Raw genomic sequence first — 19772 nt, 5'->3', positions numbered from 1 at the left:
CGGCTATGTAAGCCACAATGAATCGAACAGTATTACAAATGCAGTCAGAGGGCGGCACTGGCCATTTGGAGAGCTCGGCAGCAACACTGTGTATGAAGGCTACAGAGCTGGTGGCACAGCCCGAGAACGCTGCCATCACTGTGCAAAGTTCTCCTGGCCATGCAGTTAGAGCCTCTCACATGCTCTGCACAGCTTCATCGCAATGCCAGAGGGGGCACTGCCCACAGCCCTCACCTAGCCCAGCACCCCAGGGCCTCCCCCACCCACCTGTCACTAAAGTAACCATGGATACCCATCCTTCTCTTGGGGAGCACCTCATGGGACTGACGGTCCAAGGACCAAGCCAGCAGGGAAACACTGGCGGTGAGGACTGACAGCAGCAGCGGTTCCCCTTTGGGAATCCATGCCATGCCAGGCTCAGTGCTGGCACCCAACACCTCATCTCACTTGAGGGAGGCATCACCGACTGATCCCGTTTAACAGGGGAAACCAAGGCTAGGGACAGTCAGCGATCTACCCAAGGAAGCCCAGGCTGATTCTGATGGCGAGGACTTCCCACCACCCTCCCAGGGGGATGCAGGTGTTACCTGGAGCTCGCTCAGGGGACGACGGGGGTCGAGTCTCCACCTCTGTGGCAGGGGGCTCTGGAGACAGCAACATGGCCCCTTCCTGGCTCACACCTGGCTCCTCAGGGGGCTCCCTGGAGTTCACTGGCTCTTCAACACCCACAGGCAAAGGGGGCTCATCCAGCATGGGGGGCCGCTCCTCAGGGGCCACAGCCTCAGTCTCAATGTTCACCTCCTCTTCCATGCCCAACGAGTCCATTGCCGGTGCCCCCGGGGCCACAGTCACTTCCTCCCCATCCCGCTCAAAGTCCTCGGGGCCTGCAGAAGCCATGCTCTCATCTGCCACCATTGCCTCGTCCTCCTCTTCCTCTTCTTCCTCTTCCCTGGCCACTACCTCCTCTTCATCCTCTGATGATGAGGGCGAGGACTCGGAGCTTGACTCAAATTCGGAAGACTCAGAACTCTCACTGGACGATGTGGCTTCAGCCTTGGAGGTTGTGATGCTTACCGTCTCCTCTGGATGGGGGACACAGAGGAGGGGCTGCCTGAGGACCACTGTGCCCCAGCCCCGCCCAGACCCCTCACCAATGGCCTCAGGCTGAACATGGCCCTCAGATGTGTGTGTGGCGTGTATTCACTAGCAGGCATTTTTTTTAAGGTGGAGTTTTGCTCTTGTTGCTCAGGCTGGAGTTCAGTGGCACAATCTCGGCTCACTGCAACCTCCACTTCCCAAGTTCAAGCGATTCTCCCCGCCTTAGCCTCCCGAGTAGCTGGGATAACAGCATGCGCCACCACACCTGGCTAATTTTATATTTTTAGTGGGGACAGGGTTTCGCCATGTTGGCCAGGCTGGTTTCAAACTCCTGACCTCCGGTGATCCACTTGCCTCAGCCTCCCAAAGTGCTAGGATTACAGGCGTGAGAGCATTGTACTCAGCTGCTAGTAGTAGTTTTTAAAAATTGAGGTAAAATTGACTTAATAGAAAACTCCTCACTTTTTAAAAAAAAATTATTACTATTTTTTTTGAGGGTGAAGTATCACTCTGTCACCCAGGCTGGAGTGCAATGGTGCAATCTCGACTCACTGCAACCTCTGCCTCCCAGGTTCAAGTGATTCTCCTGCCTCAGCCTCCCAAGTAGCTGGGATTACAGGCACCTGCCACCACCCTCGGCTAATTTTTGTATTTTTAGTAGAGACGGAGTTTCACCATGTTGGCCAGGCTGGTCTTGAACTCCTGACCTCAGGTGATCCTCCCGCCTTGGCCTCCCAAAGTGCTGGGATTACAGGTGTGAGCCACTGTGCCTGGCCAGCTGCTCATTTTATAGTGACCACTCCAGCATCATTTCGTACATTTGTAATGTTGTACAACCACCACCTCTATCTGGTCCCTAAATATTTTCAGCAGCTGAAAAGGAAGCCACATAGGCTGAGCAGGCGCCCCCACAGTGGACTCCCAGCCCTGAGGACCACGGACCTGCTTTCTGTCTCTATGGATGTGCCATTCTGTTCAGGACACTCCCTGAGGATGGAATCATACACCACCCTGTTTGTGTGTTTTAATAAGGTAAGGTCTCAAAAGCACAACATTTTGCCTCAAAAGTATTTCTGACAATTGCTGAGGCTTTGCCCCAGGGAAGGAGGGACCCTGGGAAGGCCTGGTGGCCTCGGCCTCCCTGCTCACCTCCATCCGAGTCCCCTTCGTCCTTCTCACTCGCCTCTGACAGGGCTGTGTCTTCGTCATCGTTCTCAGACTCATCCTGGTCATCACTGTCATCATCGTCATCCTGGGGGAGATGGACAGGTGGGGACAGATGAGCTGAAGGGCCTGGCCCTTGTTGCCTAGGCCAGCCCCCTGAGGCCTCCTGGCCTGCTAGGTACCTTATCTGATGTGGATGAGGTCGAGGAGGAGGACAGCTGGCTCCTGGGGCCTTCCTCCTCCTCCTCCTCTTCCTCTTCCGCCTCCTCTTCCTCCTCAGTGCTCTCCTGTTCCTCCTCCTTGTCAGAGGCCGAGGATGAGGGTGAGGTGGTTGAGGAGCCCGAGGATGAGGTCGCCGATGAAGATGAGGACACCGACAAGGATTCCTTCTCATCCTCCTCCCCACCGCTGTCCAGCTCAAGCGGCCGTGCTGGCCGCCGCCGCACACCCACACTCTTGGGGTCCCGCTTGGCAAGCTCACAGGGGGTGTCTGCCATGTCCCGGTCCCGCTCCCGCTCGGACTCTGCGGAAAGGGAGGGAGTCAGAGCTGGGCCGTGGGGCATGTGGAAGAACAGGACCCCAGCACCCAGAGCGCCAACCTTCATCTTCCTCATCCACAGAGGTGGAGGGCCGCAGCCGCTTCTGGTCGCCAGACGAGGTGGTGTCTGGTGGCTCCTTCCTCTTGACCTTGAAGGAGGGCAGGCGAATGGCTCCGCGCAAGCCGATGCCCAAGCCCAGGCCCTCGTAGCCCAGGCCCTCGCCCTTGCCCCATGACTCCAGTAGGCATGAGGCAATGCGGTCCTTAGGCTTCGGCCTATCCTCGTCCTTGTGCTCGCCTGACTTCACGGGGGTCAGTGAGGCCTGGAGTGGAGACAGGAAGGCACCGTCACCGGTTCTGACACCACCAGCCCTTGCAGGGAGCCCTCCCCAGGACAGCTGCCTTCCACTCGGCAGTAACAGCCACCCCAGGTAACTGCGTCCTCACTCCCGACACACCCAGCCACACTCTGCTGTAAGTTACCCAGGAGGTTCCAGAGCACCGCTCGGCTGCACAGATCCTCAACGTCCTCCCCTGGAAAATGGGACTACTGCCACTGCCTTCCTCACAACAGTGGCCTTTGCACTTTGCAGACTGAGTTCCAAACACTACACCACAGGGACACATCTGTGCCACAGCGGCAACGCCACCCTCACAAGGTAAGACTGACACCATCCCACCTTCTCTTCTCTTCTGTTCCCAGGCATTACAAAGTTACCTACTGGCTTGATTTCACTGCCCGCTAAGGGTTGCCCCTGTAGTTCTGAAATGCTCTGCCCTCAAAGGGATGCTGTGAGAATTAACAAAATGACCCACAGTAAGAGCTCTGCAAGGTGCAGGGCACCTGAGGCCAGTGGCTCTTTTTATTCAAATTGCGAGTGGCATTGCTATTAGCTGTTATTGTAAGGTCAGTATAATTTGGCCATACCATAAAGAGCTGTGTTTCAGTGATTTCAGAGGGTTCATTCTAATCTTACTGCCCAGTTATTCGGATAACAAACAGGCTCTGACAGGTGCCGCCTACCTGCAGCTGCAGAGAGCAAGCAATTCCCTAAGCATGCTCCAAGGGACACTAAAACTCACAACCAAGGTCACCCCTGGGGGGAGGGAGCAGGGGGGAGTAGGTGGAGGGGAGTGATTGAGGGGAATTTAAAGTATTGAAGAAAAAGTTCTCTATTATGGAGAAAGGAAGTAATTTTAGTTTATTTGTAAGAGTAGCAACAGGCAAATAATATATTAAAAAGGAAAAAAAAGGCCAGGCATCATGACTTACACCTGTAATCCCAGCACTTTGGGAGGCTGAATCAGGGAGATCACTTAAGGTCAGGAGTGCAAGACCAGCCTGGCCAACACAGTGAAACCCTGTTTCTACTAAACACATAAAAATTAGCCAGGCATGGTTGTCGGTGCATATAGTCCCAGCTACTCAAGACACCGAGGCAGGAGAATCGCTTGAACCCCAGGAGGTGGAGGCTGCAGTGGGCTGAGAACACGCCATCGCACTCCAAAAAAAGGAAAAAAGTAAGCAGGCCAGGAGCAGTGGCTCATGCATATAATCCCAGCCCAAAAGGCAGAGGATCACTTGAGCCCAGGAGTTCAAGACTAGCCTGGACAACATGGCGAAACTCTATCTCTACAGAAAAATACAAAAATTAGCTGAGTGTGGTGGTGCATGCCTGTAGTCCTAGCTACTTGGGAGGCTGAGGTGGGAGGATCCCTTGAGCACAGGGAGGTTGAGGTGTAGTGAGCTATGATTGCGCCACTACACTCCAGCCTGGATGATACAGTGAGACCCTGCCTCAAAAAAAAAAAAAAAAAAAAAAAAAGGGGGGGGGGAATGGTCGAAGCCAAGACAGGGCTGCCTCTAAAAGGTGGCATGAAGGGAGGTGAGAGTAGCCAGGTTCAAAGGGCGTCACAGCTGTGAGCCATCTGCAATGGTGAGACCAGTCTGCACCAGCTGTCCTGTATGTGGCCACTATGCACCTGTGGCTACTGGGCACTTGAAGTGTGGCATGTGTCAAAAAGAAGTTTTAAATTTTACTGTTCGAATTAACAGAGTAAAATTTAAATTAATTTAAATTAATTTAGATATTTATTTTCAGAAATGGACTCTTACTATGTTGAGCTCCTAGGCTCAAGCAATCCTCCCACCTCAACCTCCCAAAGTGCTGGGATTACAGGTGTGAGCCACCTCGCGGGGCTGTTAATTTAAACTGAGAGCCTCGTGCAGCTAGTGGCCGCTGAATGGGAGCACAGTTTGCAGAACTTTGAAAGTGGCCACATGAATGCAGCTCCTACACTGGGGGTTTGCAGCAGCGTTTCCAGTTAACAGTCTCAGGGGAAGAGCAGGTGCCTAGCTGGGGTCCTGCCCCCCTCCGTTGCCATCCTGGGGGGCCCTGCACCCACCCACCTTGGCCATCCGCTCCTTCTTGTCCCACCACTCGTCGAAGGCCCGGAAAGCCACCACTTCCACCATCTTGCGGTTCAGGTCCCGCTTCATGATGGCCTTGAGCTCCTTTAGGACCACCAGCAGGACGCCATCCACTGTGGCCTTGTGCGGGTCCTCCTGGCGGGGCACATAGCCTGGCGGAGGCACTGATGGGTCAAACTTGGGCAGTGGTGGCCAGTGCTGCCCGCGGCCTGGGCCAGAGTTGCTCAGGGAGAAGGGGCCCCGGTAGGGCGGCAGGTTGACAAACTGGAGCCCGGCTGAGGCAGCAGCAGCCGCAGCGGCCATGAAGGGCGGGTAGGGGCAGGCGCCCTGGCCTGTCATCAGCCGGCTGAGCACCTGCGTTTGCATCTGGAAGGACATGGGCATGCCGCCCCACTGGCCACCCAGCACGTGGCTCATGTCCACCTGCATCACAGGGAACAGGCCTGGCGGAAAGGGGGGCAGTGGCGGCAGGATGGGTGGGGGTGGGACTCCAGGTGGTGCTGGCAGGGGTGGTGGGGGCACTGTCACAGCAGGGTGGGCTGGAGGTGGTGGGGGTGGGGGTGGGGGCAGAGGTGGGGGCATGGGGAAGCCAGGCTGAGGTGGGGGCGGTGGTGGGGGTGGGGGCAGCGGGGGGAAGCCAGGTGGTGGGGGCAGCGGCAGGGTTGGGGCCAGCACGGAAGGGGCTGCCACAGCCCCCCCTCCTGGGGTCACCACCATAGGCTTGGGGCAGTCGGCACTGGTGATGGGGGCCGAGGGCATCTCGTCATCCGAGATCTCCATGTCCTCGCCTGAGGACTGCTGGCCCTGCAGAGAGAGAAGGGAGAGACAGTGAGGTGAGTCTGTGGGGCCAAACGCTCCTAGAGCCCCTCCTGTAAGACTAGCGATCAGCGGCACTCCCAGCTGCGTGACCCCGTTCGAGTCCTTCAGCCTCTCCAAGCCTCAGCATCTTCTTTTGCAAAATGGGCATCACAGTCCCTGCCTCGTGGAGTTGCCACTAGGATTCATTCATTCCAATTCAAAAAACATTTGCCCAGTACCTGTATGCCAGGCCCTGGACTGGGTGCTGGGGAGACAGAGGTGACCAGGCAGAGAACAATCTTACTCCCATGGAGCTGGACCAGCAGGAAGAGGCAAAGGAAGATGCGGATGAAGATGGCAAAGGTGAGGGACAGAAAGCAGGCAGGGAGAGGGGTGGGGCACAGGGCATGAGACTGTTGCAGTTCGAGAGATTCTGTTGCAATTTGTATGCAGACAAGATAACACGAATAGTTGCCATTTCCAGAGTGTCTCTTAGGTGCCAGGGCCTTTGGAGTCTTGCTCTGTTGCCCAGGCTGGAGTGCAATGGCGCGATCTCGGCTCACTGCGACCTCCGCGTCTTGGGTCCAAGCGATTCTCCTGCCTCAGCCTCCCAAGTAGCTGGGACTACAGGCATGTGCCACCATGCCCAGTTAATTTTTATATTTTTAGTAGACACAGGGTTTCACTGTGTTTGCCAGGATGGTCTTGAACTCCTGACCTTGTGATCCGCCCGCCTCAGCCTCCCAAAGTGCTGGAATCACAGGCATGAGCCACCGTGCCCAGCCGCCAGGGCCCTTCCAAACACTTCACATTTATTAACTCAGCTAATCCTCAGAATAGCCCTATATTTAACTCCATTTTGTCCCACAAGGAAATTGGGACAGAAAATTTCAGTAACCTGCCCAAGGCCACACAGCCCACAATAGACGGAGCCGGGATTTGAACCAGGAAGCAGTTCCTCAGCCTATGCTCTGTCAGCCTGCTGTCCTCACTCCGCGGCAGATGGCCAGGCAGGGAAGGTGACATTGGGTTTGGGGGCGGGGGGGGGGCGGTTTAAGCAGGGCTAAGGCCATAAACAGGAAGCGTGCTGTTATTTATTTTTCCTTGATTACTCTTTTCACCTAGTCTCATGACTGCACGCTCAGTATGGGCCCAGTGGGGCTAAGTGCTTAAGACGGCCGTCTCATTTCTTATCCGAAAGATAATCTCATAGGGCGGGGGGCTCTGTCCGACCCCTGGACAGTGAGGAAACACGCTCAGAGCCTCAGCCGGGGCCCCGCGGCACAACCAGTCAGGACCGGCCGTGCCCAGTGCAGGGTTGCAGCTGGGACCCAGGGAAGTGGTGAGGGGCGAATGTGGGAGGTGTCAAGGATGAGCGTGGGGCTTTAGGGAGCTGAGTAGAAAGGCTTGGAACTGGAGTGGGGGTGGAGGTGGGGTCTGTGCAAGTTGCCAGAGCAGGTCTGACTACAGGAGAGGAAGCCTCAAAGGGAAACTGGAGGTCGGGGGAGGAGGAGGAATACCAAAACTCAGGCAGCGGCAGGAAGGTCTGGACTTTACCATGTCCCCTCCGTGAACACACACACACACGCACACACTCTCCTTCTCAGGGTCCCCATGCACATGAAGAAGAGAAGAGACAGGCAGGCTAGGCTGGATCCTCAAACAGCAAGCACTCCCCAGATCAGTCCTGGACAGCGCCGAGCATAGCGCGCCGCGGCACGCAGAGGGTTAACCCGGGCTGCCGTCGCCAGCCAATCACAGGAGGCGGATCCTGCGCTCCAGCCCCGCCGGCCCTGCCCCTCCCTCCGCCCCCCGGTCCTGGGGTGAGAAGCGGCAGGAATTTGCTGAGCACTGGACACCCAGTAGGCCTGGCGGTGCCTGGAGCATCCCTTGCAGGACCTCACTTAAGCCGTGCTGCAGGGACTCTCACGGGTCCATTTGGCAGATGACGAAACTGAGACTCAGACAGGGAAAGTGCCTTCCCCAGGGTCACATAAGCAGTAAGTGACTGAGCAGGGCCTCACGGCTCAAGGACTTGAGCCTGAACTTTTAACCACCAGCCACTGTTTAGAAGAAAAGCTCGCCCTGCGCCCCCGGCGGGCCCCGCCTGCGCCGCTGCCCCACCTCAACCTCAGCCTAGGCTGGGACAGGGTCCAAATCCCCGCACTGAGCTCGCCCGCAGGAAGCCCAGGCGCTGCTCTCCGGCGCCGGCAGGGGGCACCCGCGGGCCAGCCTGGAGCTTCCCAGCAGTCGGCGGCTCCCTGCGCTGGCGGCCGGTCCCAGACCCCAGCTCCTAGGACCTCAGCCTCAGCCTGCCTTTCGCTCCAGCCACTCCGGGCCTCTCAGCCATGGACCACTCAGCCATTTACCATGGTCAGCATGGTAAACACTCCCCACCCCAGGCAGCCTGGAGGGAGTGGAGGAGGAGGGTGCCAGGGCCGGGGGCCCTCCTATGGCTGCACACCTGTCAACGCCCCCTGCCTGGACCCCATGATACTAGAAACCACTTCCCCAGAACTGCCTGGAGGCCCCCTGGAGCGCCAGCCACCTGCAGCACCCTCCCAGGCAAGCCAAGTTCCTCTCGTTCCTCCCTGAGGCAGCCAGACTCGCCTAATCAAAGGGCCCAGGAAGGGGGAGTCCTCCCCCTCCGCCCACAGGGACACAGAGCTCTAAACCCCTGGCTGCCCTTGCCCACAGGGGATATGGCTCCAAGGCAGGTGGGTGCCTGGACTGGGATAGAGGAGTGGAGCCAAGGAAGATGACCCAACCCCCTCCCAAGGGAAGCTGGCACGTGGCAACCCTCATCCTAACCCCTGGGTGGGACTTCCTGAGGCTGGAGGTTTAGGCAATGAGACCCCAAGAGGTGAGGAGAGAGTGGAGGATTGTCAACTTTGCCTGTTTCTGGCGACATGGCACCCCGCCACCCACCCCAAGTTATTTATTTATTTTTTTTAATTTAAAGATGGGGTTTCACCTTGATGGCCAGGCTGGTCTTGAACTCCTGACCTCAGGTGATCCACCCACCTCGGCCTCCCAAAGTGCTAGGATTACAGGCCTGAGCCACCGTGCCCGGCCCCCAATTAGCTCTTAACTCCTTCATCCCTGGAGCCAGTGAGAGAAGGGAAACTTCAGCACCTTTCCTGCCTGCCATGGTTTCCCCCTCTTGAGAGGGCACCAGGCTCTAAGAGACAGTGCTCCAGGGCTCCACCCCACCTAGCCCAGCACAGAACTCTGGCCAATCCCTCTCCTCCCCTCTGCCTGTGCACCAGGACCCTCACTGACCATTCCCAAGCCATGCATGCAACAGACAAGGGACCAGGAGCCATCCCCACAGCTCATACTCTCTGAAGTTTCAGCAAACTCCTACCCAAGACGCTCAGGTCAGAATTTATCCCTAGGATAAGTAAACTTTTTTTTTTTTTTTTTGAGATGGAGTCTCGTTCTGTCACCCAGGCTGGAGTGCAGTGGCGCGATCTTGGCTCACCACAACCTCCAGGGCTCAAGCAATTCTCCTGCCTCAGCCTCCTGAGTAGCTGGGATTACAGGCGTGCATCACCATGCCCATGTAATTTTTGTATTTTTAGTAGTGACAGGATCTCACCATGTTGGTCAGGCTTGTCTTGAACTCCTAACCTCGTGATCCACCTGCCCCAGCCTCCCAAAGTGCTGGGATTACAGGCGTGAGCCACCACGCCCGGCCAAAGTTGACTTCTTGCCTAACAAGGAGAGCATCACAACTGGGCCATGTTTTCCTTCTCTCCGTGGCTGCTAGGGAGCTCATTGCCAAACCAGCTGCTCAATCATAGCCCCTGGGGTTTTTTGCATCACCTTTTTATTCTCTAAGTTCTACCTGTTATATTGGCTTTCCTAGCCCCATTGCTTCTGCATCTTAGTCATGCTAAATGCTTCAAGGGGGAAAGGGAGATACAAGATGGACAAAACCAGTCCCAGACAGATGGACAGACATGGTGGTACCTCATCCATCTTCTCTGAGGTCGGGGTTCTGTCTCCAACCAGGTCCAAGGCCACCTCAGCTGTCTGGCCCAGAAGTCCAGCAGGGTCCGGGGGGCCGGGCTCGGGTGGAGGCCGAGGCCCAAGGCTCAGGTTGAGCTCCTCATCCTCGTCAGAGTCTGGCAGAGGCGTTGGGCTGATGTCCTCCAGGCCAGTGCTGGAGGGGCGCGAGGAGGGGGGCGTGGGGCCGCGGAAGCCGGGCTGGGAGTTGGTGCCGAAGGGGGCCAGCGGGGAGAGCTGGGAGGAGGAGGAGGAGATGGGGCTGCCCTCCATCTGCAGCTCAGTGTCCGAGTCGGGCACCGGCAGGAAGAGCAGCTTGGTGCGCTGCTCCTTCAGCAGCATCTCGATGCGCGAGTCCAGGCTGTCGTGGGGCTTCTCCGGCCCGGCAGGGGACGACTCCAGCGTGGGCGTGCCGGGGCTGTCGCAGGGCTCGGGACTCCAGCCGAAGGTGGGCCGGCCGCCTAGCTCCATGCTGTTGGTGTCGGGAGGCGGTGGGCCGGGGGGTGTGCCTGGCTTCTCCTTGGCCAGAGGCTCAGCAGGTGGCAGGGGTGGGGGTGCCGGTGCCCTCCGGAACTCCCCATCACGGGCCCCGAAGGCGGTGGTGGTAGTCGGCTCTTCTGGGGGTGGAGGGAAGTGGGCCACTGGGGTCTGATAGGGAGAGAAAGCAGACTTGAATCCAGGAGCTGGGGTTGCTTGGGCCGGCGGTGGAGTGTGGGCAAATGTGGCCGAATCCTGTGGTTGGGCCTTGAAAGGGGGGCCGCTGCTGCCCCCAGTGCTGCTGACTGCTCCAAATGGGAGGTCTGAGGAACCCCGGAAGGCGGCTGTGGCCCCGGCCACTGCAGTGACCGCGGGAGAGGTGTGGACATAATGATGTTCGTGGCGGCGGTTGTAGGCGTCCGTGAACTTGCTCTCGTGGCGCCGGGCCTTGAAGGTCACTGTAGGGTCCTGGCTGAAGAGGTATGAGGGTGTGGGCTGGCGGCTGGAGTAGCTGGAGTCCTGTGAGAAGGGGGTGCCCAGGCGCGGCGTGAGTGGGGTGCCCTGTCCGTAGGAGTTGGGTGTGTCCAGGCGGCAGCTGGAGTAAGCCGTGTCCTGGGAAAAAGGTGTCCCACCGCTATTGGGGGTGACAGAGGAGGAGCCAGAGCCACAGCCTGCAGACAGGCCTCCATCCTTGAGGCGCTTCAGGGCATCTGACAGCTAAGGAGAGAAAGAGAAGTGAGATCCCTTTCTCTAGGGAGGCGGGGCGGTGTGTTTCCTTTCTCACTCTGGCTGCTGGCCCGCTGGGAGCCAAACTGTTCTACAACTGGAGCATACAGAATGGGAGTAGGGGACTGAGGAGGAGTGTCAGGATGGTACTAACTTTTTCTCTTATCTTAGGGGTAACCTATTACGTTCAGGGAAACTTGAAGGTTTTTCCAAATCCCAGAGGAGCTAGAGAAGAGAGAAGTCTATGACATCTGGGTTTAGGCTGGGATTTTCTTTGCCTCTGGCTGTCAGAAATCAGACCTTCCAGGCAGGATTATGACCAAGAACTATCTTGTGCCTGAGAGGATGGCCAAGGGCTTTGTCCTCCCAGCCACCCAATGTTTTAGGATTTAAAGTGACAAACTGAGGCCAGGGCCAGGTGTGGTAGCTCACGCCTGTAATCCCAGCACTTTGGGAGTCCAAGGTGGGTGGATCTCTTGAGGTCAGGAGTTCAAGACCAGCCTGGCCAACATGGTGAAACCCCATCTCTACTAGAAATACAAAAATCAGCCAGGTGTGATGGTGTGTGCCTATTATCCCAGCTACTCAGGAGGCTGAGGCATGAGAATCACTTGAGCCCAGGAGGCAGAGGTTGTAGTGAGCCAAGATCACGCCACTGCACTCTAGCCTGGGGGACGAGTGAGACTCTCTCAAAATAAAAAAATAAAAATAAAGTGATGAACAGGCCAGCGACAGCTAGTCGGCAAAGGCTCTTCAGTCCCGAGGTGACTGGATTGATGCCCAATGCCAGGGAGGAGCTGGCATGAGACTCGCCCCACACAAGAGTTGTCCCAAGTCCTGGGAGGCAGTGGTTTGGAAGGAGGCAGTCTTTCTCTGGAAGGTGGGGCATGAACTCCAGTTTCTGGGTTTGGGGTAGTGGCGTACCCAGGACACCAGACACTAAGGACCCTGGAAACAGCAATGTTTTGGCATCAACACGGAAAAGTGAGCCCGGGCAGGCTCTGGGTCTGTGGGAGTTGAAGCCTGTGCTGGGGAGGGGGGATGCTACAGGAAACAGGACCAATCCCAGGGAGCCCCATTGCAGAAGGGCTTGGGGGGCGTGGCCAGGCTTTACAACCTCCTAGGTCTTGGTCTCCAAAGCTGGAAAGAGAGAGGTGGGGTGGGCTGGGGGTCCCATCAGAGTTGGTGAGGCTTTCCAGAGGTGAGGGGCACATCAGAGCACTGGCGATGGGGCAGACTGACAGCATAAACCCACCTGCAGGGTCTCATTCACAATTGGAGAGACAGCATCCAGCTCCCCCACTGGGAGGGTCTGCGGGGTGTAACGGCCAGTGACCAACAGTTCATAGAACCGCATTCGGGTTTCCCCTGTGGATGGGCAGGAAAGAGGTGACTCAGTGAGGTTCCAGGACAGGGCGGCCCCCACAGGGATTCCAACCTGCATGGCACCCTGGTGGGTCCCTTGGGCCTGAGACGCCAGGCCTGGGGAGGCTGTGTGACCCTTACCGAGTTCCTGCCCCCTCTGGATTTCACTCAGGGTCCCCACCTGTTCAACAAAGCTGCTGAGCTACACCATTTTTCTGATCCTGAGATCCAGAAGCTAATGCCTCCTGGGGCTGAGACTCCTCCCAACCCAAACCCAAAACTGCTACCTGTGACACCAACCCCCATTCCACTACCTGGGCCATGGTGCCCAAAGAAAGAGCCAGGCCTATCCCCTTTCTGCTCAACAGCCAGGTGCTTGCAGCAAGAGGAGGGGAAGCCCGTGGCACAGAAGCCAGAGTTTGTAAATATCTGGGGCCAGGTGAGCAGTGGACTTTGCAACACACTCTAGGAGCACATTACCGTGAAAGCCACAGCTCCTGACCAGGCTGAGGGCCTCAAGGCGGCCGGGGGACTACCTTGAGCTCCAACCCTCCACCCCTCAGCAGAGGGAGGCTTTTCTAGACCAGGGCCCGGGGGTTATCGATATTTATAGAGCCTCAGAGGCAGCTGCTTACATATGCAAAAAAGACACGTTCCTGGAGCTACACTTTACTGGTCTCTTTCTTGAAATACAAACTTAGTTAGCAGTCTCTGAGAGCTTTTGTGTTTTCTTTTTTTTTCCCCCCAGAAATGAAATTTTGTTGAGACCTGGCTGCTGCTTAAAATATGGGCCTGTGATGGGGAAGGGGGTACCACATTCAATTCAGTTATCAGGGAGAAATCAGACTGCAGCCACCCAAGGTCCCCACTGTCCCCCAACCCCCAGAGACTGAGAGGCTAGGGAAAGGGGTGGGAGGGCTGTGCCCTGAGAGGAGACACAGGACCAGGCACAGGCTCAGCAAGTGTGCGTGGAATAATCACCACCACCCCGGCACCGGCTTAGAGCTTGGTCAATACATTTTAATCATTAAACGCAAAAAAAAAAAGAAAAGTTCTGATTTTCCTGCCTTGGGTTTGGTGTGTCCCAGTTGTCCCTGAACCCCACGATCACGAAATTCCTGGAAGCTGCACTTTCGCCCTCCCAGCATGGCTTCCCAAGGGACCCTGGTGGCCTAGGGACCCAGTGTTTCCCCACAGGGCTGGCTGATCCTCAGAGCACTCAGCACCTTCTTTTATTGGTGGGAGCTTCCCTAGAGAGGCATCAGGCACACTTAGGGGAATGCTCTGGAGTCCTGCAAGCCTGTCGGTCCTGCAGGCGCCTCTGCAGACCCATAGGGTGGGAGGTGTGGCCTCCCCAGCCAGCACCAGAGAACACCCAGCTGATTCCAGTGCAGGGGAGGTGCTGCGGTCTCTTTAAGAGAGAGGAGGGAAGACAGTGTCAACCCTGAAGCACCCTGAGCCTCCCGCCCCTCTCTTCCCAGCTCAATCAGGAACCTTATCAATGAAACAACACTCCTGGCCCCAGATTGGCTCCCACTTCCAGGGGGAAGGGGCAGCAAGGGAGGGAGGGGGGCACCCTGAATCGTTAGAGGACTCTTTTTAGTTTCCAGACCTTCTCTTGACGCATTTAAAGGCGTTCTAGTGGCACTCCCTCAGTCCCCCAAAAGTAAACAAATTCTGCCTCATCCCCTAACACAGGCAACACTGGGGACTGTCTAAACCCAGGCCACCAGGGCTCAGAGAGGGGGCCCGAGGGGGTGACAGCGGTGGGGAAGCCTCCGGGTGGTCCCTAGGGGTGCGGTGGCCAAGGACCGGCACATTTGGTAAATTACAGACCGTCTCCTAGCAACAGACAACACATTTAGCTCCACTACTCTACCCTCAGGAAGGGGGGGCAAAAAAATAAATAAGGTTTTCGAGGGGATCCCAAAGAAGAGTGGGGGGGTCCTCCCCACGCCGCAGAAGGGGGCGGGGAGGAAAAGGGTCCAGCTGACAGGTATCCCCTCACTCCTCCCCTGCCAGGCCCACCTTTGGTGTCCAGCTCCACGTGGATAATGTTGCCCATGACGGAAGTGCTGTGCAAGTGCTGAACGGCCTCCTTGGCACCCCGGACGGTGGCAAAGACCACCTTGGCAATGCCGAGGTGCTTCTTGGTCTTGGGGTTGTACAAAATCTCCACCTCTTCCACCTCCCCATACTTCTTGCACATATCCCTTAGGAAGTTTTCTCGGATGTTATCATTCAGCTTGGCAAATGTCACCTGCTTCGGAGGCACCGGGCCCACGTAGAACTCATCGATCTGGCAGGGGCCGAGGGGGAAGGGAGTTTGGAGAACGTTTAAACCGAAGAGAAAACCCAACATTCCTCCAACACCTCGCCCGCCCGTTGAAAACAATGAAGGGTAAAAAACTAAAAAAAAAAAAAAAAAAAATTTTTTTGGGAAAAAAAAATGCACGCGGGCGGGCCCGGGAAGCGGAGGATTAAATCGTTTGGAACGTGGAAGTCCTCTGGGTTCGGAAGGAAAGGGGAAAAAGAAACAGTTTCTCTTTCCCCACCCCCCATTCTGGCCTCCTCTTCCTGCTGCCGGGTCAGGGGCGACCCTTTGGGCTTAGGAAGTTGTCCCCCTAAAGGCAGGAGGCTGGCGAGAGGGGAGGGTCTCGGGGCCAAGCTCCCGAGAGGGCTGAAGCCCCCCGCGGGGCGTGCGGGACACTGTGACCGCGCCGTGATTACAGTTTCACCCACTGTTATTTTGTTTACAGTAGCTGCGACGGGACACCCTCTCGCCAGCGCTCTCCCCCTCCCCGCCAAAACTTCCCCGGCCCCGGACGGCGGGAACCGGGAATCCGGCTGGGCTCGGTCTGGACTGGCGTTATTTTCGAACTCCGGGAGGGGAGGGGGGACGACGGGGCAGTGGGGAGGGGTCCTACTTTGAATTTGGGCACCGACAGCTCCAGCTCCTTGTTTTTGGTCCAGATCCCGACGACCCGGGGATCTTCGACAATTTCCACCGGGCGGTTACTGGACATCTGCGGGGAGAAATTGGGAGGGACGGGATGGGAGGGCTGTCCCCCTCCCCAGGGGCAGACCCCTTTCTCCAGGCACTTGTCAAACTCCAGGGATGGGGCCCTGTCTGACAGTTGGCCGGGTGGTCCGGCGGGGGTCCCTGGCCGCTCCGCGCGTCTCCCCGGACGCGGCGGAGGGGGGCGGGGGGCGCGCCGGCTACTCACCGCCAGGCTGAAATGCTGCCCATCGTAGCGGTACAGTTTATGATGCCCCTTTTTCAGAGCCGGGTCAATCATCAACTTGTAACTTCTCCAATGGTGGTTCCTCCTCTCGCCCGAAGGGCCGGGCTGCGGCGGGGGCTGCTGGTGGTGGTGGTGGGGGGGGTGACTGTTCTCCATGCCGTTAACCCAACCTGAAAACCAGCAAGTTGTTGTCGTCTCCGCCGCGGCAGCGGCGGCTGCTTCTACACACACGCGAAACAATCCAATCGGCCGGCCCCCACCCCCTCCCACCTTACCAGCGCGCCCCGAAAGGAGCTGTCTCGCTGGCTCCCCCCAAAACAAGAATGGAGCGAGAGAATAACCCTTCCGGGAGAATTACGCGCCCGCCCGCTCGGCCACCGTCTCGGGGCGGCAGCGAGGGGCTCCCGGGGGTCCCCGGGGCGGGCTGGCGGGGCCCCGGGCGCCCGGAGGACGCGGGCTCCGGCCCATGGTGCCCGCCCGGCCACCCGGCGTGGCACTCGCCCGTTCGCTCGGCCTGGCTCGGGCGCGGGGCTGGCGGCAGGGCCTGGCGCCGCCGCCGCCGCCCGCCCGCCCGCCCGGGCCAGAGCCGGGGCCGGGGGCTCGGGCCGCCCGGCTGCCGGCTGCGGCCTCTCCCTCCCCGAGCCGCGCTTACATCCCCGCCGGGCGCCGGCCTCCCTGCGCCGCCAGCCAGTACATGGTGTCCCCCGCGGGAGCCGAGGCCGGGGCGGCCGGACCGGGGGCCAGGAGGGGGGGGCGCCGCCGCCGCCGCGGCTGCCGGGCCCGGAGCTGCTGCCGCTGCCGCCGCCGCTGCTGCTGCTGCTGCTGCCCGGGAGGCGGCTGGCGGCGGAGGCTCGGCTCCCAGTAGCCGCACATCCCACAATACACCGCTAAGGAGCCCGACCCGAGCGCTCACCCTCCTCCTCTTCCTCCTCCTCCTCCTCTTCCTCCTCCCCTCTCCTTCCTCGCCGCTTCCCCAGGCACTCTCCCGGCGGCGGCAGCTGCGCCGCCAAAGCCCCAGGCCCCAGCGGCCCCCCACCCCTCACTCGCGCGCTCCCACACTGCCTCCCCCTCCCCGGGGGAAGGCCTTTTAATTTATTTATTCTTCTGGGACTGGGGTGGGGGTCTTGGCTGGCGGGGGAGGGGGTCTCCCCGGGCTCTACCTCCCGCGGCCGGGGCTACCCTCCGAGCCGCGGCCGCCGCGGCGTGCGTCCCAAGCCTGCAAAACTGTTTCCAAACTGCCCGGGCCGGAGGAAGGCGCGCGGGGACCCGGGGAGAGGGCAGGGGTCTGGGGGGCCGAGGGTGTGTGTGGACGCGGGGAGCCGCGCGGGGAGGCCGGCGTCGACTCGGAGGAGTTGCAATCGAGGTATCTGCGCTTCGGCTTCCTCCTCCGGCCGCGACCCCCTCCCCGGAGCTAAGCTGGGGAGGGGAGAACAGGGTTCACCACGTTAGCATTCGCATTCCTGGGAGGATGCAGCCCTCGCCTGGACCTGGGCGATAGAAGCTTTCTTCTGTTTTTATTTTTGGAGGGGAGCGCCCTGTAATTGTCCTGAACACATGCTTCCCCCCCCACCTCCAGCCACCCGCGGAGGAGAGAGTCCCCCTTTTTTGCATTTATCTTTTCCTTCCCCTTTCTTTATTAAAGGTCCGGGAGTGGCGGCGGCCAATCAGCGCGCAGCTTCCATTTTGTGAGTTCAACTCCGAGGCTCCCGGGCTTCGCGAGGACGCGTTTGCAGCCCCCTCTGCCTTTTCTCTCGGGCAGCCGAGGCGCAGGAGCCGCCTCGCCGGGGCTCGGAGCTGGTGTAGCTCATATTGGGGCTCTTTTCGGGGTTTGTAATTTGGCCGTGGGTAGGTAATTGGCTGGAGCAGGGCGGCAGGGCGCGGCAGCCAATCAGCGTGCGGCTTCTATAGAGCTTGAGTTATTAGACGCTGATCTCAAAACATCCTTCATCAGACACGAAGGAGAGGCCAACAGATGAGGGAAGCCATTTTTCTGCAATGGAATTAAATGGCCAAGTGGGTTTTTCCTTTGTTGCAAATGGGGAATGTTTTTCCTTTGACTCCACCATCCAGTTCAGGACGTCTCAGTGTGTTTAACATTTGTCAACAGGCCCAAGGACTCACAGTTGGAAGACTGGAGAAGACTTTTTAAAAAGATCTGGATTTTTCCTTATGACTTGGAATCCATCTTTGTCTTGTATAACTAGGTCATAGCACACCATTCATGTCAGCAGTTAACAGTTTTGAATTCCAAAAAAACCTAAGTAAATGACATATTTGTTTTTTTTTTTTTCCTCTTTTTGTTCTTTGGGTGGGTGGGGGGAGCTTGGAGCTGTCTTAATCTGTATTCTCTTGACTGAACAATAAATTTTTAAATATATCGTTTCCTCTATTAAACACTTAAACCTGGCCATCTTATTAACTCCTTCTCTCTTTTTAACAAGGTAATGTTTTAAATGTATATAGCTTTAGGACTAGCGAAATGGCAGCAACAAAAAATTGTGAGCAGTTGTTACTCTTTTTAAGTTTTTTAAAAACCTTTTACGTTGTAAGTACCCAATCCATTCTGTCCTGACGCAGTGCAGTTTTTATGTTAATGTTGCTGAGATGTCCTTAATTTTCCGAACCTTCATCTGCATGTATTGTCTTTGTCTCTCTTGTTTAATATAAGCCAGTTAAGATGCTTTGAGACGATTTTGCTTTTATAAAGCTAAGGATCTAGCTTTATGCTTTTGAAAATGTTTACAGCACTAAATGGTAGTCACCTTTCTTCCCCGTAGCTTGTACACTTTCTTTGAAAATCGATCTATTTGAAGAAAAACAGCCCTGTTTTTCTCGTCTTTGGTGTTGGGGTGGGGGGAGCTGGTGGGTGAGGGAAAGGAAGACCTTCTCTTTGTGTTGAGACTAAAACCGTCACAGGAAACTAGATTAAAACTGGAAAACAAGTCCTAGCTGGTTCCAGCAAACACCAACGTTAAGTGGGGGGTATTTTTCTATGGTGGTTGGGCGGCTGGTGCGTCTTTTGCCTTTTGTTTGACTGTGTATTTTCGCCTTTTGTCTCTTAATGACGATCACACCATTGCTATATCCAGAGCAGTAAACAGTCCTCTGCGAAGCCGCCTTTTTGCCTACCCAACCCTGGAAAGTTTGCAGAAGTGGAAGGAGCAGAACTTGCCATGAGTGTAACTTACAAAAAGGTAACGAGAACAAAGGCACCACCATAACCCCCCAATTTTCCCCAACTAAATCAAAAAATATATATGTTTTTACAATAACGTCTCCAAAACCACCGCCCAGCTTGATCTTCTAGACTCCATGGCACCGGGTTGAGCGGGTAAGTAAGAAAAAAAAAAAAAAAAGTGCCTTTTGCCCCTTCGAGGAAACCCTTTTGCAGGCCAAGCAAGGGCTGTATTTGGGAGCTGAGGGGAGAAGGAGGATTCTGGAGCTTTGTGTTTGGCAGCCGGAGCGGGCAGTGGGGGGGGCGGGTGCGGGGGATGGGACGAGGAGGGCTCCTCGGACCCCTGTGCCTCTTCTGCCCCAAGGGCGAGAAGAGGGGCTCCGCGGCGACCCTCGGGGGTCCATGGAGCCAGCCGCCTGCCTTCGCCCCCCTCGCTCGTCCCAGGTCTGAGCCTGGATGAGAAGAAACTGAAGTGCTTTGGAGACAGGGCTCAAAAGACGAGGGGGCCTCCTTGCCCAGCCTTGGACTCTCTTTCCCTTTCGATCGTGAGCGTTCCCCACCCCGAAGCCGGCTTCTTGGGGCTCCGGGGCGCGCCTGCGCTGGCAACGCGAAGGACAAAAGGCCGGCATCCATGTTGGCACCATGACGCAGCATCTCCGCCGGCAGCCCGGCGCTCCAGTCCTCCCGGCCGCGCTCGCTCCTCCTCCCAAACACCACTTCTATTTCCAGGCTTCGAGCCCTTCG

At 57.4% G+C, this 19772-nt stretch overlaps 1 protein-coding gene across 1 annotated transcript in view; it reads right to left on the bottom strand.

The window, feature by feature from the left end:
* The window catches only part of SETD1B (SET domain containing 1B, histone lysine methyltransferase), a 29223-nt gene extending 12522 nt beyond the window's left edge, over window positions 1-16701 (bottom strand). Inside the window, 11 exon segments of the mRNA XM_032242387.1 lie at window positions 588-1082; window positions 2248-2350; window positions 2445-2785; window positions 2862-3123; window positions 5211-6035; window positions 10005-11234; window positions 12499-12611; window positions 14637-14907; window positions 15536-15634; window positions 15836-16023; window positions 16506-16701. Coding sequence (XP_032098278.1) covers window positions 588-1082; window positions 2248-2350; window positions 2445-2785; window positions 2862-3123; window positions 5211-6035; window positions 10005-11234; window positions 12499-12611; window positions 14637-14907; window positions 15536-15634; window positions 15836-16009 — 3913 coding nt within the window. The 5' untranslated portion in view covers window positions 16010-16023; window positions 16506-16701.
* Window positions 16702-19772: the final 3071 nt, after the last annotated feature.

Source organism: Sapajus apella, unplaced genomic scaffold (assembly GCF_009761245.1).
Source record: "Sapajus apella isolate SASKATOON/1434 unplaced genomic scaffold, GSC_monkey_1.0 scaffold2, whole genome shotgun sequence".
Taxonomy (NCBI): domain Eukaryota; kingdom Metazoa; phylum Chordata; class Mammalia; order Primates; family Cebidae; genus Sapajus; species Sapajus apella.
This window is presented reverse-complemented; position numbering and strand designations above follow the sequence as displayed.